At 47.1% G+C, this 22910-nt stretch overlaps 1 protein-coding gene and 1 long non-coding RNA gene across 4 annotated transcripts in view; one reads left to right on the top strand and one right to left on the bottom strand.

Annotated features, from left to right (window-relative positions):
- abat (4-aminobutyrate aminotransferase) overlaps positions 1 to 22910 on the bottom strand; it is a 136466-nt gene that overhangs the window by 80675 nt on the left and 32881 nt on the right. The window contains exons 1-3 of one of the 2 annotated variants that reach the window (XM_078240395.1): positions 17849 to 18027; positions 13690 to 13787; positions 9969 to 9998 (exon numbers count right to left, since the gene is read on the bottom strand). In XM_078240395.1, the coding sequence (XP_078096521.1) occupies positions 9969 to 9998; positions 13690 to 13787; positions 17849 to 17900 (180 nt within the window). In that variant the 5' untranslated portion in view covers positions 17901 to 18027. Of the gene's footprint in view, positions 1 to 9968; positions 9999 to 13689; positions 13788 to 17848; positions 18028 to 22910 lie in introns of those variants that run through there. The other variant, XM_078240394.1, reaches the window with a different exon arrangement.
- LOC144510686 (uncharacterized) overlaps positions 18044 to 22910 on the top strand; it is a 39515-nt gene continuing 34648 nt past the window's right edge. The window contains exons 1-2 of one of the 2 annotated variants that reach the window (XR_013500674.1): positions 18044 to 18182; positions 20496 to 20572. This is a non-coding gene — a long non-coding RNA (uncharacterized LOC144510686). The remainder of the gene's footprint in view (positions 18183 to 20495; positions 20573 to 22910) is intronic. The other variant, XR_013500673.1, reaches the window with a different exon arrangement.

Below are 22910 nucleotides of genomic sequence, written 5' to 3'. Positions count from 1 at the left end.
AGATAAACACTGAGGCTGTGAAACCTAGCTCTTGTTGGGGCCAAATGGTTTTGGTGCTATCGGGTACTTGCCATTTTTTGGTACCAAAATGGCATCTACACTGTGCACGCCCACTTCTGGCACCAGTTAATGGGGATGCTTACCAAGGTGTGAGGAACACTCTCTGAAAACCTGTAAGAAATGGTGGGCATTCATGCTAGCGAGATCATCCAGTCCCACCAATGGAGACCCCCCACCCCCCCGCCTCCCCCCTGTGGGTTCCTCAGTGGTGAAGGGTGCAAACAGCAGGAAACCCCATTGACAGCGGCGGGATTAGAAGATCCCATCGCTGACCAATGTTGGGCTGCCTCCGCCACCGCTAAACATGCCGTGGGGTGGGGTGGTGGCTGTGGGGTGGGTTGCGGGGGTGGTTGTGGGGTGGGTTGGGGGGGGGGGTTGTGGGGTGGGGTGGGGGGGGTGATTGTGGGGTAGGGGGTGGTTGTGGGGTGGATTGGGGGGATTGTGGAGTGGGTTGGGGGGGTGGTTGTGGGGTGGGTTGGGGGGGTGGTTGTGGAGTGGGGTGGGGGTTGACTGGGGGGATGGTTGTGGGGTGGGTTGTGGGGTGGGTTGTGGGGTGGGTTGTGGGGTGGTTGGGGGGTGGTTGGGGGGTGGTTGTGGGGTGGGTTGTGGGGTGGGTTGGGGGGTGGGTTGGGTGGGTGGTTGTGGGGTGGGTTGGGGGGTGGGTTGAGTGGGTGGTTGTGGGGTGGGTTGGGGGGGTTATTGTGAGGTGGGTTGGGGAGTGGGTTGTGGGGTGGATTGGGGGGATGGTTGTGGGGTGGGTTGGGGGGGTGGCGGGTTGGGTTGTGGGGTGTGTTGGGTGGGTGGTTGTGGGGTGTGTTGGTGGGTGGGTTGGGGTTGTGGTTGGGGGGATGGTTGTGGGGTGGGTTGTGGGGTGGGTTGGGGGAGTTGTTTGGGGGTGGGTTCTGGGGTGGGTTGGGGGTGTGGTTGGGGGGTGGTTGTGGGGTGGTTTGGGGGTGGTTGTGGGGTGGGGTGTGGGGTGGGTGTGGGGTGGGTTGGGAGGTGGTTGTTGGGTGGATTGGGGGGTGGTTGTTGGGTGGATTGGGGGGTGGTTGTTGGGTGGGTTGTGGGGTGGTTGTGGGGTGGGTTGGGGGGTGGTTGTTGGGTGGGTTGTGGGGTGGGTTGGGGGGTGGGTTGGGGGGTGGTTGTGGGGTGGGTTGGGGCTGTGGTTGTGGGGTGGGTTGTGGGGTGGGTTGTGGGGTGGTTGTGGGGTGGGTTGGGGCTGTGGTTGTGGGGTGGGTTGTGGGGTGGGTTGGGGGAGTTGTTTGGGGGTGGGTTCTGGGGTGGGTTGGGGGTGTGGTTGGGGGATGGTTGTGGGGTGGGTTGTGGGGTGGTTGTGGGGTGGGTTGGGGGGTGGGTTGTGGGGGTGGGTTGTGGGGGTGGGTTGTGGGGTGGATTGGGGGGGTGGGTTGTGGGGTGGATTGGGGGGTGGTTTTTGGGTGGGTTGTGGGGTGGGTTGTGGGGTGGGTTGTGGGGTGGGTTGGGGAGGTGGGTTGGGGAGGTGGGTTGGGGAGGTGGGTTGGGGAGGTGGGTTGGGGGGGTGGGTTGGGGGGTGGGTTGGGGGTTGGCTGTGGGGTGGGTTGGGGGGATGTTGTGTGGTGGGTTGAGGGTTGGCTGTGGGGTGGGTTGGGGGGTGGCTGTGGGGTGGGTTGGGGGGTGGCTGTGGGGTGGGTTGGGGGGTGGCTGTGGAGTGGCTGTGGGGTGGGTTGTGTGGTGGGTTGGGGGGTGGCTGTGGGGTGGGTTGTGTGGTGGGTGGGGGGGTGGATTGGGGGGTGGGTTGTGGGGTGGATTGTGGGGTGGGTTGTGGGGTTGGTTGTGGGGTGGGTGGTTGTTGGGTGGGTTGGGGGGTGGGTTGTGGGGTGGGTTGGGGGTTGGCTGTGGGGTGGGTTGGGGGGTGGGTTGGGGGAGGTGGTTATGAAAATCACGCCTGGGTTCATTAAGAATATTTTTGAGTTGGCAGGCACTGTATTGTGAACCTCTAACAGGTCATCAGCTTCCTTTCTTCAGAAAAACATTCTTAATATCCGGTGGCTGAGGTTAACAGAGATCATAGCCAACCAGAATGCTGCTCTCAGGGAGCCTTGTGGCATCATGTGTACCGTTCCTATTACATAAAATGAGTGCAGGGTTGCACTCACAAGGCAGAGAATGCAAGATAGTGAAGTTGACCTGATCTGCAAGGGGTTAACTAATTGCATGCAACAAACTGAAAGATTCCCTCAGTCAGACATGGGGGGTGGGGTGGTTGTCACCTTGCGTGCAGTCATTGGCCAGACGGAATGGAATAAGTGACTGACACCTCTCTGTATTCGGGTTTTTTTTAAACTGTGCAACTCAGAAGTTATAAAATGTGAAAAATCTAACTGAAAACTTCATACAGGTAAATGTATGTGGAACAACAATAAAGATTTGAAAATCTGCGGGTGTTTGAGGCTGGTATAAGTATTGGGATTGGCTCTTTGGTGGCCTCCAGTGTCAATCCTACCAAAATACCAGAATAGTGTTACCATCACTGAAACCACCACTGTCAACATCCTGTTGGTTACCATTGACCAGAAACTCAACTGGACTCGCCACATAAACACAATGGCTTCAAGAGCAGGTCAGAGGCTAGGAATACTACGGTGAGTAACTCACCTCCTGACTCCCCAAAGCCTATCCACCATCTCCAAGGCACAAGTCAAGTCAGGAGTGTGATGGAATACTCCCCACTTGCCTGGATGGTGCAGCTCCAACAACACTCAAGAAGTTGGACACCGTCCAGGACAAAGTAAAGTAGTTTATTTATTATTCACAAGTAAGCTTACATCAACACTGCAATGAAGTTACTGTGAAATTCCCCTAGTTGCCACACTCTGGCGCCTGTTCGGGTCAATGTGCGTAACCAGCACGTCTTTCAGACTGGGGGAAACCCACGCAGACACGGGGAGAACGTATAAAACTCCACAAACTCCACAGTGACCTAAGCCGGGAATCGGACCCGGATCCCTGGCTGTGAGGCAGCAGTGTAACCACTGTGACAAAGCAGACTGCTTGATTGGCGCCACATCTACAAACATTCAATCCCTCCACCACCGACACTCAGTAGCAGCAGTGTGTACCACCTACAAGATGCACTGCAACAATTCACCAAAGATCCTTAGACAGCACCTTCCAAACCCACGATCACTTCCATCTAGAAGGACAAGGGCAGCAGATAAATTGGAACACCACCACCTGCAAGTTCCCCTCCAAGCCACTCACCATCCTGACTTGGAAATATATCGCAGTCGCTGGGTCAAAATCCTGGAATTCCCTCCCTAAAGGCATTGTGGGTCAACCCACAGAACATGGACTGCAGCGATTCAAGAAGGCAGCTCACCACCACCTTCTCAAGGGCAACTAGAGATGGGCAATAAATGCTGGCCAGCCAGCGACGCCCATGTCTCATGAATGAATAAAAAAATACGCAGGGTCATAGGGTTAGAATGCCGAGTGCCTTAAGTGTCCTCGGTAGAGAGGGGAGGTCAGGCTAATGTGGGGTACTTGCTCTGGGAAGGAGCACCTGGGTCCTAGGTGGATGATGTCAACATGGGTTCCTTTTTATGAGGCAGAAAATACAGATGATTACATTGTAATACACGCTGGGCTCCAAGACAAGGCATAGGCCTGTATTTATTGCTAGCCAACAGAAGATGAGCCTTTTTTTAACTGGGTTGTATTGGACTTGTTACTTTCCCAGCCATGCTCCTTTATATGCAAGAGTCTGTGTTTAGGATGGGGGGAGACCATGCCTAAAACAATATCCGTGGAACCTATAGAAGGCTGGGACTTGATGTGTCTGCATCCTGGCCTAATGTGTAAGCCCCCCTCCCCCCCCCGGCTAAACACGGGAGTATGCTGCAAGTGATTTTCAATTCCAGTGATATACTGAAATGCACATATGACATGATCCTAGAACCCCTACAGTGCAAAAGAGGCCATTTGGCCCATCAAATTTGCACCAACTCTCTGACAGACCATCTTACCCAGGCCTTTTTACCCATCCTATCCCCGTAACACCACACCTTTCCCATGGCACCTAACCTGCACGTCTTTGGAGTGTGGGAGGAAACCGGAGCACCTGGAGGAAACCCATGTAGACACGGGGAGAGCGTGCAAACTCCACACAGATAGTCGCCCAAGGCTGGAATTGAACTTGGGTCCCTGGCGCTTTGAGGCAGCAGTGCTAACCACTGCGCCACCGTGCCGCCCCAATACAATACAATGGTAAAATCACAGAAATGTGTGCGACCATATTCATTGCAAACAGGTTGACAATGTTTACCTGAGGAAAAACATGACCTTGGCTATGATCCTGCTTCATGACTGTGACGGAATAAACAAATCCTGCACTCCTTTTGCACAATAGGAAACGGTTATGCAACAACACTGACAGGACATATTGATCATTTTGAATGCCCTTAAAACTTATCAGTTATGTCAGGTTACTTTGGTCAAATAGTTAGCTGCCATTCCAAACTAGAAATCACTGGCCTACTAAAACCCAGGGAAAGCACCACAAAGCAAAACAACAAAGAAAGGATGTGACTCCAAGAAAAAGTTGCTGGAGTGCTATAAAATGAGAAAACAATCACCGATCACCCATCTTCTTGCACTGTTCATTATTCTAGGATAGTGTTAGAAGGGCACTCTCAGAATAGAAACAAAACTGAAGTCACATTTTGTAAAGAGTGGAAGATAGTGAGGGGAAAAGAACCAAAAGTCACACAAGAGGAAGCTTAGTTTTCTTGAGACAGAATTAATACTGGAACGAGCGCGATAATTCCAATTCAGAAGATGGTGAAGCCAATAATGTCACTGGATGAATGAGGACCAGAGTTAGATCCAGTAAAGGGCAAGGAAGTGGTTGGACTTGAGGGAAACGTGAAGAAGCGATTGAACAAATGCAATTACATTTCACTGCAGGGTACTGAATGGCAATGTAGAGTCTTTAAGACGGGAATAACTTTTCATCACCTCAGTGCAATTCATTCTCTACTCTGAATGCTCTCACTGCGGGATGACTTACTGGCCTCCCTTGCCAAACAAATTGTGAAACACTTAAAGGGGTTGCAAATCTAGCTTACAGTGAATTATCTAAAGCTCTCAAGCTATATTTCAACAGCTGTTTATTTGAATAGGAAGAACTTAATTCGGCACACCTGGGGTGGGATTCTCCGAGCGTTCACGCTGGCGGGATTCTCCCGTCTCGCTGTGGTGAATGGAGATTTGGCTGAGTGCCAAATTCTCTGTCTTCTCTGGCAGCGAGGAGTGAATGAGGGGTGAATGACCATGGGCTTTAACAGCACTGGGTAATCCTTGGACTTGTTGGATCACATCCAACAATCAGTATAAAATCGGGCGGCATGGTAGCACAGTGGTTAGCACTGCTGCTTCACAGCTCCAGGGTCCTGGGTTCGATTCCCGGCTCGGGTCACTGTCTGTGTGGAGTTTGCACATTCTCCTCGTGTCTGCGTGGGTTTCCTCCGGGTGCTCCGGTTTCCTCCCACAGTCCAAAGATGTGCGGGTTAGGTTGATTGGCCAGGTTAAAAAATTGCCCCTTAGAGTCCTGGGATGTGTAGGTTAGAGGGATTAGCAGGTAAAATATGTGGGGATAGGGCCTGGGTGGGATAGTGGTCGGTGCAGACTCGATGGGCCGAATGGCCTCCTTCTGCACTGTAGGGTTTCTATGATTCTATGAAAATCCTTTCATAAGCTGGATATTTTCAACCATTTTGACAGGAAGACATACATATTTTCACTGCTAGAGGCAGCATACCACCACCCTATTAACTGCTGATGTGTTTCCACGCTAACAAGATTTATAAAGTAATTAAACCTCCAGTATTTCTACTGAACTGAAGGTTAGGATTTTTCACAGGTAAACGTTGTAAGGTTTTGCATTTCTTGTTTGCTTTTGTGCTTTCTATGCTTTGAATCAGTCCGCATTTTTTTCACCTAAGTGCTCTGATTGGTCAAAGAAAATAGATTGCAAAAGATTCTTAAAGCGCAGAACGAGACCATTTGGTCCATTATATCAATGCTGGCTCTTTGCTAAAGAAATCCAAAACTTCAAGAAATCCAAGAGCTTCAAGTGTTTACGTGTCCAGATCACCAACAACCTGTCCTGGTCCCTCCATGCTGACACTATAGTTAAGAAATCCCACCAACGCCTCTACTTTCTCAGAAGATTAAGGAAATTTAGCATGTCTGCTACAACTCTCACCAACTTTTACAGATGCACCATAGAAAGCATTCTTTCTGTTTGTATCACAGCTTGGTATGGCTCCTGCTCTGTCCAAGACCGCAAGAAACTACAAAAGGACGTTAATGTAGCCCAGTCCATCACACAAACCAGCCTCCCATCCATTGACTCTGTCTACACTTCCCGCTGCCTCGGCAAAACAGCCAGCATAACTAAGGACCCCACGCACCCCAGACATACCCTCTTCCACCTTCTTCCGTCTGGAAAAAGATACAAAAGTCTGAGGTCACACACCAACCGACTCAAGAGCAGCTTCTTCCCTGCTGCCATCAGACTTTTGAATGGACCTACCTTGTATTAAGTTGATCTTTCTCTACACCCTAGCAATGACTGTAACACTACATTCTGCACCCTCTCCTTTCCTTCTCTATGAACGGTATGCTTTGTCTATACAGTGTGCCAGAAACAATACCTTTCACTACATGTTAATACATGTGACAATAATAAATCACATCAAATCAAATCAAAAAACAGCCCTGCTACGTATCCTTAGCTTTGTATCTATCTCTGCTTCCGATATTTATCCAATTTTCCCTCAAAATGGGAAATAATTTCTGTATCAAACACTCTGTGCAAACAAAAAACATTCTCCTAATCTCAGAAAATCAGACTCTGAGATGGAAAATCATCGACTCCAAACACTGCGTGGAATATTCCCTTTCGGAGTCAGTCCAGTGGGAGGCAGGAAATTCAGCGTAATTTCCGCGGGATGGCGAGATGGCTAAACATGTGCGATTTTTCGCTGTCCAGCTCATTAATTCTGTATCTGCATGGCGAATCTCGAGGTGGGGTGGGCAGAACGTCACCAGCCCTGCCATTACCTCCTGTGCTCCAAGGTCCTGGCACCGTATTTAAAGGGAATCCAGGCAGACAGTCACTCAGGGTAGGCCAGGAACTCTGCAACATTCCTCCAGAGTAATGCAACCTTGTGGATGCAGCTCATGCTGGAGAAGTTAGCAGATCTGGGGACACATGAGGACACCTCCAACATTGCCCTTCATTCATTTCTCGATAAGATCACTGTCAGTGGTACATCCATGGTCTGGCTAATGTTCACCATTGCAATGGTCCATGATCAATACCAACTTGACCGTCCAGAGGCCCCCTGCCTCATGCTGCTCAGAGCCTTGCTCCTCCTGACCCTGAGGTAACCTGTGATGGGCCCTCCTTCTCCTTATATGGATCAGAACCATTACCGAGGCAGTTTGCATTGTCGATGCCTCAATGGATGTCCTTCAGTGAGCGTGGTTTCCCTCCATCTCAAAGCCGGCAGGCCACTGCTAAGTCCTTCAACTGACCTCTGGCTAGAATATGCAGCCCCACCCCTTAGGGTGAAAGGCATCCTGGTGGAGCAGAGAAGGGTGTTCCTCCCGATCATATATTACAGTACAGATATTGCTTTTTGACCAGAGTGTGCAAGAAAGCTCTCTCTGACACCATCCCATTTGCCTCCGATCTCTCTGGAGTCTCAGAGGTAGATTATTGTCTCGGTAGCATAGAAAGACTAACCACATAAGCCCTTGTCAACCATGACCATTCACCTGGGAGGTTGGAGGTGAGTTGGGTGCCATCCACTGGAGGCTTTCATCTTCCTCCTCCCTTCAACACTGCCTCTGACTGCAGCCAATGGCACAGAATGGACGGCAGCTCTACACCTTGCTGGGATCTCCATGTTATGAGATCCACCTGTTGCTGTTTGTGGGCTTCACCATAGAGAAAGAACACAACTATTTAAAAATTAATTCATGGGTGTGGGTGTTGCTGGCTAGGCCAGCATTTATTGTCCCATCACTAGTTGCCCTTCATAAGGTGGCGGTGAGCTGCCTTCTTGAACCTACACCTTGTAGGTGTAGGTACACCTGCACCAACAACCTGCGGGTGTAGATGCAGGTGTACATACACCTGCAGTCCCTGAGGTGTAGGTACATCCATAATGCTGTTGGGGTGGGATTTTGACCCAGCAACAGTGCAGGAATGGCAATATATTTCCAAATCAGGATAGTGAGTGACTCGGAGGGTGGTGTTCCCAGGAATTTGCTGCTCTTGTCCTTCTAGATGGTAGTGGCCAGGGGTTAGAAGGTTCTGCCTAAGGAGCCTTGGGTGAGTTCCTGCAGTGCACCTTGGGACACATGGGTGTCACTGTTCATCTATGGTGGAGGAGTTGAATGTTTGTGGAATGGGTAGCAATCAAGCAGGGCTGCTTTGTCTTGGATGGTGTCAAGTTTCTTTAGTATTGTTGGAGCTGCACTCATCCAGGCAAGTGGGGAGTATTCCATCACACCCCTGACTTGTGCCTTATAAATGGTGGACAGGTTTTGGGGGAGGTCAGGAGGTGAGAAACCCGTTGCAGGATTCCTAGCCTCTGAAATGCTCTTGTAGCCAGAGTATTTATATGGTTGGTCCAGATTAGTTTCTGGTCAATGTTAACGCATAGGATATTGATAGTGGGGAATTCGGTAATGGTAATATTGAATGTCATGTGCAGATGGTTAGATTCTCTCTTGTTGGAGGTAGTCATTGCCAGGCATTTGCTTGGCACAAATGTTACTTGCCACTTGTTGGCCCAAGCCTGAATATCATCCATGTCTTGCTGCATTTGAACATGCTTCAGTATCTGAGGAGTTGCAAATGATGCTGAACACTGTGCAATGATCAGCGAACATCCCTACTTCTGACCTTATGATGGAGGGAAGGTCATTGATGAAGCAGCTGAAGATGGTTGGACCAAGGACACTACCGTGGGATTCCTGCAGTGATGTCCTGGAGCTGAGCATGGTTGACACCCTGTGGCCTAATAATTATTAGAGTCTCCCTTTAGTCAGTCGCTTGTGCTGACTTTGAACTCCACTCACCTGAAAAGATCCTTCTCTCACTTCAATCATAGAATCCCTACAGTGCAGAAAGAGGCCATTTGGCCCATCGAGCCTGCACCGACAACAATCCCACCCAGGCCATATCCCCGTAACCCTGTGTAGTTACCCTGCTAATCCCCCCCTGACACAAAGTGGGGATTTGAGCATAGCTAATCAACCTAACCCACACACCTTTGCAGTGTGGGAGGAAACGGGAGCACCTGAAGGAAACTCACGCAGACACAGGGAGAATGTGTGAACTCCACACAGGCATTGAAGCTGGGTCCCTGGCGTTGTGAGGCAGCAGTGCTAACCGCTTTGAGGGATCTCACTGACTAATTTTACAGCGTGGTCAAGGGTGGATTTTAAAAATGGTTTGCATCACCTTCCAGACCTGGTCCAACACTTTCTACCCTCCCCCCATCACCTAGCAACTCCACCCGCTATCACCCTTGACCAATCCGATATCACCATTCCTCTCCTCTGTTACTCATTATCCTGGGCTCGACCATGATCCACCTCCACATACCTCCCCTCCCCTCATAGGTCTGCTTAAGGTTATCTCTCCACAGATACTGCCAGAGTTGCTGACCTTATCCAGCATGTCTTGTTTTAACTCAATTAATCTGTACAGTTTGAGATGATTTAATCACATGACATGTCAGTGCAAGATTCCCGACAGCTGGTGACAATGTGCCAGATTGGCAGGTTCCAGAGTTCCTCCAAGTAAACAATTTGTTATGGTTCAGACGGTGTAACGTTTAGCTGCTCACCTGTAACTCATTCAGCTTCTTCATTAGATCCTGAAAATAACCAGACACACAGAAAAATCAGAGAGGTGAGGCAAAAACTCAGTGAGGAAAACAACAGACATCTGAAATAATACAACATTGGGGCGGCACAGTGACATGGTGGTTAGCACTGCTGCCTCACAGCTCCAGGGACCCAGGTTCGATTTCTGGCTTGGGTCACTGTCTGTGCGGAGTTTGCATGTTCTCCCCATGTCTGCGCGGGTTTCCTCCAGGTGCTCCGGTTTCCTCCCACAGTCTGAAAGGTGTGCTGGTTAGGTGTATTGGCCATGCTACATTCTCCCTCATGCACCCGAACAGGCGCTGGAGTGTGGTGACTAGGGGATTTTCACAGTAACTTCATTGCAGTGTTAATCTAAGCCTACCTGTGACATTAATAAGTAAATAAACTTTAAACTTTTCCATTCCTGCACACAGACTCTTTCTTTAGAGGCATTGCCAATGCTATGATCACATTCATGTGACCATTCTTCGTCACAGAATTGTTACGGTGCAGGAGGCCATTTGGCCCATTGTGTCTTAGAGCTAATCCCTGGCCTCTTCCCCATACCCCTGCACATTCATAGAATCCCTACGGTGCAGAAGCAGGCCATTCAGTCTATCGAGTCTGCACTGACTCTCTGATGGAGCATCTCACCCAGGCCCACCTCCACCTTAACCTACACAGCTTTGGGCACTAAGGGGCAATTCAGCATGGCCAATCATTTTTGCACAGTGGGGGGGAAACCGGAGCACTTGAAGGAAACCCAAGCAGACACGGGGAGAACGTGTAAACTCCACACAGTCACCCAAGGCCAGAATTGAACCCGGGTCCCTGGTGTTGTGAGGCAGCAGTGCTAACCACTGTGCCACCATGCCGCCGTACATTGTTTCTATTTAAGTGATCATTTCATGCCCTCTTGTATGCCTCAGTTACGCGAAGCATGATAATGAGTATCGATGTGTTGTGACTGTGGAGAGAATCCCAGTGAAGGTAAACTCTTCTCACGTGGAGTTCTCACTAGTGCAATTTCACTATGACTCACTGAACATTGGGAGGAGCGGAAACTACACTTGGTCTTCTCCAAGGTTGTACAAATATTGGCCTTTAATATTTCTCCCAGGCGGGAAAGAGCCCGTTCAGGAGCAACCGTAGGCAGGAGTGACACACTTTAATGGCTGGGCCTCATTTACCTACACTTATGGGACAGACATAATGCAAGGGAACATCTCAAACTGACCCAAACATTATAATAGCATGTAACATCACTTAAAACTTCAATTACACTACTGGGAGAAAACCTGTGATATAAACAATCTGTGCTACTGTCATCAAAGACAGTGATGCCCTCAATGAACAGCATTTCACTTCCTTCCTCCACCTGAGAGGGCGCTGTGTGGTTAAATGAATAATCTGGCAGGATTTAGAATCAGGTCTGCCAAATTAAGCCTGGTTGCAATGAATAACACTGGCATTTGTAGTATGCATCTGTCTCAGAAGAGTGTGACCGCAAGGACCTCACAAAGCCTTCAGTTCATGGACCAGTCTTTAAGGATCCCATGGCCCTAACAACAGAAGGTCAGGGGTCCTTGCTAGCCAAGCAACTGGTACTGGCCAATGTTTTCATTGCGTGTTGTGAGATTCTGCTGTCATAGAATAGAATCATAGAATCCCTACAGTGCAGTAAGAGGCCATTTGGCCCATCGAGTCTGCACTGACTCTTCAACAGGGCATCTTACCAGGCCAACTCCCCATCCCCATTCCCTTAACCCTACGTATTTACCCCATTAATCCTCCGAACCTATACATCTTGGGACATTATGGGGCAATTTGGCATGGCCAGTTCACCTAACCTGCACATCTTTGGACTGTGGGAGGAAACTGGAGCACCCGCAGGAAACCCACACAGACACGGGGGGGGGGGGGGGGGGGGGGGCGACATGCAAACTCCGCACAGACAGCCACCCGAGGCCAGAATTGAACCTGGGTCCCTGGCGCTGAGAGGCAGCAGTGCTAACCACTGCGCCACCGTGCCACCTATCGTTCGTGTGTTTCAACAATGTCATAAGACACAACACAAACACAACTACTCTCCAAACTTTCACTAATATTAGGGAAAGATCTCAACTCGAACCACAAAGTGTCTACAAAAGCTTTGCACGTGGGCACTGGTTCCACTGTCGTCAAAATCAGACCTATGATGTAAATGGGTGATTGGACTGCTCCTCCAAAGATGCAATGAGTTTAATTAGCGAATCGCTGCACTGTGCAATCCAGAAAGATCCTCGGTGCAGTCCTAGGCCTCTGCTAAGCTGACTGATCTCACTTGTTGTGGAGATGCCGGCATTGGACTGGGGTAAGCACAGTAAGAAGTTTCACAACACCAGGTTAAAGTCCAACAGGTGTATTTGGTAGCACAAGCCACAAGCTTTCAGAGCGCTGCTCCTTCATCAGGTGAGTGGGAGTTGTGTTCACAAACAGGGCATATAAAGACACAAACTCAATTTACAAAATAATGGCTGGAATGTGAGTCTTTACAGGTAATCAAGTCTCACTTGTGCCAGAGCTTGGGATGCCAGGATTGGCCTCAGTATAGCTAGTTAGGAATAGGAAAAATCAGCGAGGGCTTACTGTCCCTACAGGAGGAGTGCCTTGTGTGGATATTTGGCAAGGACAGAATCAAATGTATCTGTGACATCCCTGGGGTCAAATAAGCCTGATGACACTTCAGAATCATACATGAAACGATTGTCGAATGTCGGAAAGACCCACCTGGTTCACTAATGTCCTTCAGGGAAGGAAATCTGTCATCCTTACCTGGTCTGACCTACAGAGCCACAGCAATGTGGTTGACTCACAACTTTCCTTTGAAATGGCCTAGCAAGCCACTCAGTTCAACGGCAAATAGCGATGGGCAATAAATGCTGGCCCAGCCAGCGATGGCCGTGTCCCATGAATTAATATTTTCAAAAATGAATTACGATCTGTGTTTTTGAGAGAATGCATGGAGGTTGTAAAACTCCAATGATTGATCAGTGTCTTTCAGTGACTCCATAGACTGCAATATGTGAAAAACATACACTAGGGTGGGAATTCATTAACAGAGATTGAGAGGGAGAGAATTATTTAAGCAGTACAAATGATCAATTGGACTGGAACAAGTAACATAAAAGAGGCATAAAATCAATAGGCTCATTGTCAATCTGTATTAACCATGTCCTCCAGGTGCCTTTGCACAGCAGCATGTGCATTCAAATTAGTTTTCGAACTAAGCTAGACTTTCACAGAAAGGTGAGGTTTGCTGGAACAATTATTCTATATATTATTTTCATTATTTCGCAGAATGGCAGTTCTGAAACACTGTGTGTATCACCTGATCTGTCTGCGTGATCAAAAACAGCTCAGACACAGGAAGTAAAGGCCAAAATTTTACCCTCCCGCCCGCCAGGGGAATCAGAGCGGGCAAGGGCCGGAGCATGGGATGATCCGTTGACCTCAGGCGGGTTTTTCCGGTGTTGGGACAAGCGAGGTGGTAGAATTCCAGACCTAAGAGTCTTTTATCACCGATGACTGCAAACCAGTTGAAATTTTGGAATTTCAATCCCAAGTAGCAGAGACCAACAGGAAAATGGGTACACAGCATGGCATTGTTACACTGCATTTAGCGATTCCCGATGGATTCAGAATGCTGTATGATTGACATACCCGAGATTTTGGACCCGGCACTTCGGTTTTCATTAATGGCCCATCAAACTCGACATCCACATCTGTTTTGTTCGCGGGCTGGCTAACATATCGAGACCCTTTACAAAATGAAACATGGCCAGCATTAACTTCCTTGTAATGTTTTGATCATATTTATTCAAACACTTATGCACTGAGGGTTAAAGTGCATAACCAGTAAGAATTATTTTCACCTTACGTAAAACTGCACGCCTCAGTACAGACAACATTCGGGTTTAGGCACTTCCATATTAAATTGTAAGGTTTTGAGTTCAGCCACCAATTTGCATGTGCTTTAGTGGGTGGGGTGAAGGTGAAGGAGGGAGGTCATGCTGTGAAGTTGTTGAACTCAATGTTCAGTCCGGAAGGCTGTAAAGTGCCTAATTGGAAGATGAGGTGATGTTCCTCCAGTTTGCATTGGGGTTAGCTAGAACATTGCAAAAGGCCAAGGACGGACATGCGGACAGGAGAGCAGGGTGGTGTGTTGCAGTGGCAAGCGACAGGAAGATCTGGGTTCTGCTTACGAATAGACTGCTCTCTCCTCCACCTTCAGCCCATTTCCATTTATTTTATTTCATTTTGTTTCATCTTGTTCATCCATTTTATCATCCTTTTTTCTCACTTCCATTTTCCACTTTCCCATTCCAGCTCTCCTTCTAGCCAACCTCCCCACCTACATTCAGGGCAACTTCCATTAACCCCAGGCAGTCCCTTAACCATCCGTACCTCTATTTACAAATTCTGATCACTTAGTGGACACTTTTAGCACCTTCTCAGCCTTCTGTATCCTCATTTACATTCTCTTTGCCCCATTCCAGCACCCCCCCCCCCCCCACCCTCCAATATAGATTCTGCTGATTCTCTTTGCTCTTAGCTCCGATGAAGGGTCATCTAGACTCGAAACATTAGCTCTATTCTCTCCCACAGATGCTGTCAGACCTGCTGAGATTTCCCAGCATGCTCGGTTTTTGTGTCGACACTGAGATGGGAGGTTTACTTCATTGCACTGACACTGCTGGCAGCAGCATTGCAATTGGCTGGTGTTGCCACCTCCTGATGTGTAGAGACTCAACGAGATGAGAGGTTACAACAATTACCTGCTGACCCACTACTGCCCCCAATGAAAATTCGAAATACAGAGGCTGGATTTTTGTTAAGACAGGGAGAGTCTCTGACTTAGCCCTAATGGCACTGAAGCCCTCATTCCGGAATCCCACCCCCTAATCTGACACCCACCATTTTTGCCAGGGCAACAACAGGAGCAGTTCATGGAGGCAATTGGACATGCGCAAGTGCAACAAGGTCCAATTTTCAATAACTAGAATATCCAAAACATGGCTAGTGGGTGCCTGGAACTCGTTGCCGGGGGAGGTAGTGGAAACGGATACGGTAGTGACTTTTAAGGGGCGTCTTGACAAGTACATGAATAGGATGGGAATAGAGGGATATGGTCCCTGGAAGGGTAGGGGGTTTTAGTTAAGTCAGGCAGCATGGTCGGTGCAGGCTTGGAGGGCCGAAGGGCCTGTTCCTGTGCTGTAATTTTCTTTGTTCTTTGTACACTTTACAGTTTTCAAGAGAAGGTCTGAAGCTGCTGGAGTTAATTTTGGGGTGGTGGGGTAGCCTTTTGTTCAAGGACATCTTGGGAAAGGTAAGGTGCTCGTTAGAAGAGGTCACATGCCCTTTGGGAGTGGTCAGCTGCCTTTTGGCATTGTTAAAAGTAGACACGAATGTGCATGAAAAGTGAACAAGCCAATTGGAACTGTCAAGCTGAAGGGAACTGTCAGGTTTTCAAGGGAACTGTCAAGCAGGCAAGGCTTTTAAGTCTCCTTTCCTTTAAATATTAAAAAAAAATGCTGTAGTTTTTTAAAAAAACAGTGCTTGCTATTTCACTCTATCTGTTGCCACAAACTTGACGGCTATCATTATAGGCTGGGATTTTTTGATCCCACCTGCCATGGGACCAGAAATTCATACCCAAATTTAACAGACCTTTGGCTGGTCCATCAAATTTTCTGTCCTGCCCACGATGATTCCCGCCATGTGCAGAGCCTGAAATTTTTGACCATAGGATTTGTGCTGCATGACTGATTTCACAACCAATCACTATCATGGTGGGATGTCTGTCAGTTCACAGTTCATTGACCATTCCAGGTGATTAAAAGGCCTTTGATTTGAGGCTCGGAATACAAATGCTTGTTTTTGTAAGGGATGGAGCACTTGAACAATCCATCTTATTAAAGAACCAAGCATTTGAATGAAATATTTGTTTTAACAATGGATTACGTAGTTGAAGGAATGCAAAGTTAGTGAATGTGTTTTTATGAATGAGAGTGTTTTTTAAAAAATGAAGTCTGCAATAGACACTGAGAACTTTATTTTGTTTCATCTCAACATGGGTCCTGAGGTCTCTCCGTGGTGTAACTGGGTGAACTGCCATGGAGGATGCAATGGTGAGGGGGTGCTGGAAGAAGGCATCAGTTGGCACCACTTTGGCATAGGGGCTATGAAGGGCCATAGAGGTGTGTACAGGGGCATAGCGAGTATGAGGGAACATGAGGGCTAATGTGGGGGCATGAGATGACATGGGTTGGCATGGTTGGTGCATGGGCAGTGTGAGAGGTAAGGGCTAGAGTGCTGCTTTGGGTTTTTATTAAAGCTGGGGCAAAGTGCAGGATCACTGAGGAGGGACTTTTCGACATCCCACCCCCACACCCGGTGGCTTGTCTTCAAACTCTTTCCACCATCTCTGGATGATTTGAATACATGAAAGCCTTGTTACTATTCCATTGGATACATAGGCAGACATTAACCTGTTAAACAAATGGGTTAAATCTCCATTGGAGCAGAGGAAAAGGGAATTTCAGACCTAACCTTTATACAGTAATCCCTACAACATCCTTTTAAGCGTGGCCAATAATGTCAACCACAAGACCTGAGCAGATAAATCTCTTTGGTCAATTTTTTTATCCAGCAATGCAAACATGCAATAGAAATAGTAGCCACCTAGATAAGGTTATTGATATTAATTCTCCCCTCGCTCCTCCCAGACACTTCTTGTAATGGAATATAATTAGGATTCCTGTGGTCTGATGGTCATGGTAGTTGAGGGGTCCCTCACCTACCATGATCATCTTAGAACTTTATTTTAAGTTCTCACTTAGAACTTTATTTTATTTCATCTCAAGGGTCCTGAGGTCTCTCCGTGGCAGTACTGGGTGAACTGCCATGGAGGATGTAATGGTAAGGCGGTGCAGGACAAAGCGTTGCCTGCAGCCCTGGAGCCTGAAAGCCCTCACTGCCACTTGTAGTCAGGTAACAATCTGCTCTGACCCTGTTTCCTCTAAAATGACTTGGGTACGGTAACATGCCAGCAATCTGGCGTGCCAGCCAGCGGGGCAAATTTACAGAACCACCCACCTCCAGTCCCATCCTTGATGGCTTTTGAAACTCCTGTCCTTGATGTGTGTCTTATACCTAGCTCGCACGTGTATTACTGACTGATGGTTCAAGGACTGGGGATACAGATATAAAATATTGGACAAGAAATGCAAGGGAAATGTGGGGAAAACCTTTTCTTTTATGGAGGACCTGGTCATGGCCAGGAGCTCAATGCCTATGAGGAGTGGAGGGGAACCGTGATTTAAGGAAATTGGATGGGCGTTTGAGGGAAGTGAACTTGCAGAGGTTCAGCTATAGAGCGGTGGGAGGGAGCTGACTGAAGACCGCATAGACCAGATAGGTCGAATGGCCTCTCTCTCTGCTGTCATAACTCTGCTACAGATGGATTGGATACCATGCAGGTGGGGTGGGCAGGGGAAGCATTGTTAGCTGCACACTTTTTGCGTACTCCAAGGGCTTTCCATGAGTCAGGCATGTCAGGGTCACCTCGAGGTCAACTCCATTAAGGGAATGGAAGCATTACAGAATGTATTTCACACAAACTCTGAACTCATTTGCTGTAATGCCAACAGAGGAAAACAGAAATACAAACCATTGGTATTCATAAGACTAAAAATAATCTATTACACAACGTCACATCTACATTTCCTTAAGGGGCTAATGGGAACTTTGAGTCAACAAGTGTAATACTAACGGAAATCAGTAGTTCCTAGCATCAACTTCAACCATATACCAACCTCACCTTGGATTCTCACTCCTGGTTGCAATCTAGAGAGCACTGCTAGAAAGTGCATGTCGGGGACATATGGGCCTGATATTTTTCAGCTAGCAGGGTCATGTTTCCTGTAAAATGTGTTCTCCGCTGACTCCAACTGTCCCATGGCTGATTTTCACTCGAGCGAGTGTTGATTGGCTGCAAGCAGGAGTCCTGCCCCTCACTCAAGCGGTAGTCTCACTTCAGAGAGCTTGCGGTCAATTTGATTGGCCGGCAGCTCTTCCAGTCCCTGCAGTGACAGCGCCGCAGTGGACTGAAGAGGAAGTTCAAGAAGATGTTGGAGCAGGAGCCAGAGGGCCAGGTAATTCAAGGGGTTCCAGGGTGGGGAGGGTAAGGAAGGCCTGGCGGAGGGAGGGCATGAAAGGATCATTGAGGTCTCGAGTGGGAGGGGGGGAGCCAGAGGAGAGGAGGGGCTCTGACTTCAGAAGGGGGTTTCTGATGGAGGCAGCAGTTACTCTCACCCTTGCCTCTATCTTTCAGCCAAGGTTGTATTCCGGGTTTCTGCCGAGGAGCTTCAATTTTCCCAGTGCCTAAAACTTAAGGTTGGGTGTTGCGGTCCTTAAATGCCATTAATTGGCCACTTAATTGGGGCAAGGACAGGCTTCCCATCCAAGGTCTTGCCCAGCCCAGAGCAAAATCATTATATGTTCAGGGGGGGGGGGGAGGGAATCCCATCCCCCAATTTCACTCTCCCCCTCACCATAAAACCTGATGGTGGAGGAGTGTAAAATTCTGGAAAATAACTTGAAAATAATGGGGGGAATGGAGTGTTGTTTCCGGCGAGAAACAGATCTTGCCACTTAAAAAAATCAAGGGGGCGTGTTTCGCGTCACCATGCGACGTGGTTGGAGCCTCAACACGCCAACAAAACCCAGCTGCAATGACATAGGGGCGCTTAGGGGCGTCATGGTTAAAAGGTGCCCCAATCATAACAGGAATAAACCTTCCCCCCCGCCCCACCCCAACCCACTACAGAGGTCTCAGGCGCTCCCCTCCAATGCCAATCAGAGTCAACACTTCTCTCCCCAACCTTCACCCCCCACCAACGATCATCAGCCCCTTCGGCCACTTCCCCCCGATCATCGGCCCCTTCCAGATTTGTCCTTGTTCTGGAGTTACTATTGTGACATTTTACTGTTCCTAATTGTTTCTCTTCCATTTGTATTCATCCTGTTACAATAACTGTACACTGACAATATCTGGCACAGTAATAGAGAATGAACATGGCACTCATTTCCTTGTGAAATAGAATCTTTTACACAGTTTCTGTCACATTGTTTTCAACATTCGGCTTTCTTACCCACATCATTGGCTGAGCAAACCACTCAGTTCAAGGGCAATTAGCGATGGGCAATGAATGCTGGCCCAGCCAGCGTCGCCCACATCCCAAGGATGAATAAAAATAAAATTACAATCTTGAAAAATTCTATATTTTACATTTGAGTTAAATCCACTACAATATCTGAGAAGAGTTTTAGATCGCCGGGGGCAGAGTTGCCTCAAGTGCTACATTCTGATCATAGAAATCATAGAAACCCTACAGTGCAGAAGGAGGCCATTCGGCCGGATCTATAGAAAGGTCCCAGTTACGGTCTATCTCTCTGCTGAATGATCTGGTTTTTACCTGACCAGTTGGGGATTGGCAAACAGGTTCAGCTTCACGGTTTTAAAAGAAGCAAGGCCAGGATTCCCATTCCTGATCACGATCCAGCTCCATGTGCTGGAATTTCACCAGTGGACCAGGACCCTGGACTAGACACTGATAAACCTCCTCTTTCCTAATTGGATGAGGTACCAGAGGTATGGGCATTTTTGGCACCTTTTGCCAATAAGGAGAGGGAGGGAAAATCTACAGCAACAGAAAAAGAGTATCAAGTATTTTTTAAGTTTAGAAAGTTGACTGTTCTTAAAATAATGGGTAACAAATATCTTGAGCGAAATTCTCCGGCCTCCCAGCCACGTGTTTCCCGTTGGCGGCAGGTGGCTAGTTGGTGGGATTCTCTGGTCCCTCGCTGGTGGGATTCTCTGGTTCTGCCGCTGTCGATGGGAATTCCCACTGACGTCACCCCACGCCAGCAGGTCGACACTGCCGGCAAGACTGGTGAATCCCGCCGGTGTGAACGGCCGGAGAATTCCAGCCCTTTTCTTTACGGTTAGTGCAAGCTATTTCCTTGCAAAACACCTCCTAATCTAGATTGTACTATGATTTAGCGATGTCTCTCTGGGTTAATTCACCAAACCAGTAGAACAGTACAAACAGCTTTAATGAGGAATTAAAGAACTGCTCATTAAAAGCGTTATGAAGTTATATCTGAGCTGTAATGAGCGTGGGATGCTGAAGTAACTGAATATGAGAATGACTGTGAGACATCAGTGTGATTAAACTCTTATTGAATCACCTCACATTTTAATTACCTTTCTCTCTCCGTCTAATCTGAGTCACACAGTTCAAGTAATTTAAGCATCTGTTAAGAGTTAACAAGAAAATATTCAAGGAATAACTTCAATAGATTGGAATATTAAATATCAATTCCTCAAAGCTGGCAGATTGTGTTTCTATGGTGCTCAAATTACCACAGTTCTCGGAGTGAAATAGAAGTATTGCTGTTTGCAGTGATCACCAATGACAACTACCGTACACATGTAAAACTCTTCCTGGAGTATAACCAATAGCAACAATGTGTAGACTCAGTAAGTAATTCCATATGAGTATATAAGTTTGAAGCGTGCAACTGTACAAATACATTCAAAAACTTTACTTGTACACAAATCTGTCAATAATATTTATTTTATACCGAGTGTACATCGACATTTTAGAGGTAATGCTTTAAAGAGATAAATCAATTCAAATATCCTTTATTTCAAGTTACTGAGATCGCTATAGCAGTTAAAGGGCCTCAATGTAAGCATCAGAGCACAGTTAAACTATCACACAACAAGCCATTTCTGTGAAGTGACTCCTTTCATATCAAATTAGATTTCTTAGAAAACAGAAAACCCCAAGACATTACATGGCTGCTATCCAGTACAGCCACATCTGCTGAGCGCAAGCTTGTGACTCAAGGAGTCAAATCCCTGCCCAGTAATCTAGAAAATATGTAAACAGCTTCAAACAAGATACAGTTAATAAAATAATGCCAGGTTATCTATCTCTCGTTTCCTTTCTCCACAATCAACTAAAAATATCAGAAAAGTCCAGCACATTCAGTACAGCATTGGCTAGGATTTATATTGTAAACAGTTCTAGAAACCTGATTCTAATGCAATGTACAGTTTATATTTAGCAACTAAGGAGAGATTATGCTGTGACCGTTCTGGGCATATACAGTTAATGGAGGTAATAAAGATCTAGAATGAGACAGATGGTGCAGTGTATGCATTTTGTGCATGACCTGATCTAATAAGTTCAAAATTCCGGGACAAGTAAACATCCCGTTCATGATAATAAGGCACGTATCAAAACTGAATTTTCTTCAATGTTATAAGGTTATAAAAAAGTGAACAGTATAAAGGATTAAAAGATAAATTCTGACTTTGTTGGGATGTTCGCTATAAATAAAGGATTAAAAGTAGAGTTAAAAACAAAACCTTGTCCACGCAACACACCGTTATAATGCCATAAAATTAAATATATAAGTGTGCGATTAAGTAGGCAGATCAGCTCGACTTAAGGTACATCTCTGATGAGCGTTAGATTAGCTTATCTCATCTAGACCAGCATTAGGGAAGCTATCGTTTGCTTCAATGTCACTGTGTTGGTAGAAGGAGCAAAAAGGAAATTGTTGGTAAACGCTGATCGATAAGGATAGGATTGAGCTTGACTGTGATGTCCCCCAGTGCTAAATACAAAGAACAAAGAACAGTGCAATGCAGGAACAGGCCCTTCGGCCCACCAAGCCTGCACCGATATGCAGTTTCTATCCCTCTATGGACCTCCCGTTTCATGTGGCCATCAAGATACGCCTTGAGCGTTGCTAACGTGCCTGCTTCCATCACCTCCACTGCCAGCGCATTCCAGGCATCCACTACCCTCTGTGTGAAAAACATTCCCCCCATGTCTCCTCAGTGGCCACCATTTAAGAGCCCAGATGAAGGACAGATGCTTGTGGAAGCTTTGGGAGTCCTGTTGGTTTCTGTGGAACAATAAGCTAGGATGAATCATTGCCGCCAGGAACAAATCCAAATGTAATGGTTTTCTGTCATAAACAACAAGGGCAACTCAATAAAATGGACATTTTTCAGGTTTAATAAGAAATAGGAGCAGGATTACAACATGTGGCCCTTCAAGCTGACTCCACCATTCAATAAGATCATGACTGATTTTCTGCATCAACTCAAATTCCCTGAGTTTCCAAAAGACCAACAATCTGTCTATCTCAGCCTTAAATATACTCAACAATGGAGCATTACCACCTTCTGAGATAGACAATTCCAAAGATTCACAGCCCTCTTGAATGAAGAAATTTCTCCTCATCTCCGTCCCAAACAGTTGACCTTTTACCCTGAGATGGTGTCCTCCTGTTGACAGCTTTATGGTGGCAGAGTGGGGACAGTTACAAGGAAATTCCAGCCCAATTAGCTGCTTGTTTTGCCAATGACTTGAATAGCAAGGAAAATTGCTAGCAAGGAAAATAATTGACTATCTAGTGTGTATAAAGGGCAGCCAATCCAATACCCCTTCGTATCCCCTCCTGTCAAAGTAGAGAGTTCCATCAATGGGTTTGTTCTTGATCGTGTCCCCATTATTATCGTTTGCACAGTGTTGTATCTAATTTTAGCAGCGGATACTATTCTTATCACCTGGCTTGTGCAATGTATAGGTATTTGAATAAAGAATTGACAATTACTAGTGCACTTCTATACTTTGGAAGTGTGGTTACCCATGGGGCGTGCAATTCCTGAGAGGATTTTCAACATTATTCAGGAAAAATATAAATAAGGTCTCCTGTCTCACTGGAGCTGAGATCAATTTTTTCAATTATTTCTATAGATAATTAGTTAAGTTTTCACCATACATCAAAAGTTCTGG

This window comes from Mustelus asterias, chromosome 23, assembly GCF_964213995.1.
Source record: "Mustelus asterias chromosome 23, sMusAst1.hap1.1, whole genome shotgun sequence".
Classification (NCBI taxonomy): domain Eukaryota; kingdom Metazoa; phylum Chordata; class Chondrichthyes; order Carcharhiniformes; family Triakidae; genus Mustelus; species Mustelus asterias.
The sequence above is the reverse complement of the archived record's forward strand: the minus strand, read 5'-3'. Positions and strand labels throughout refer to the sequence as shown.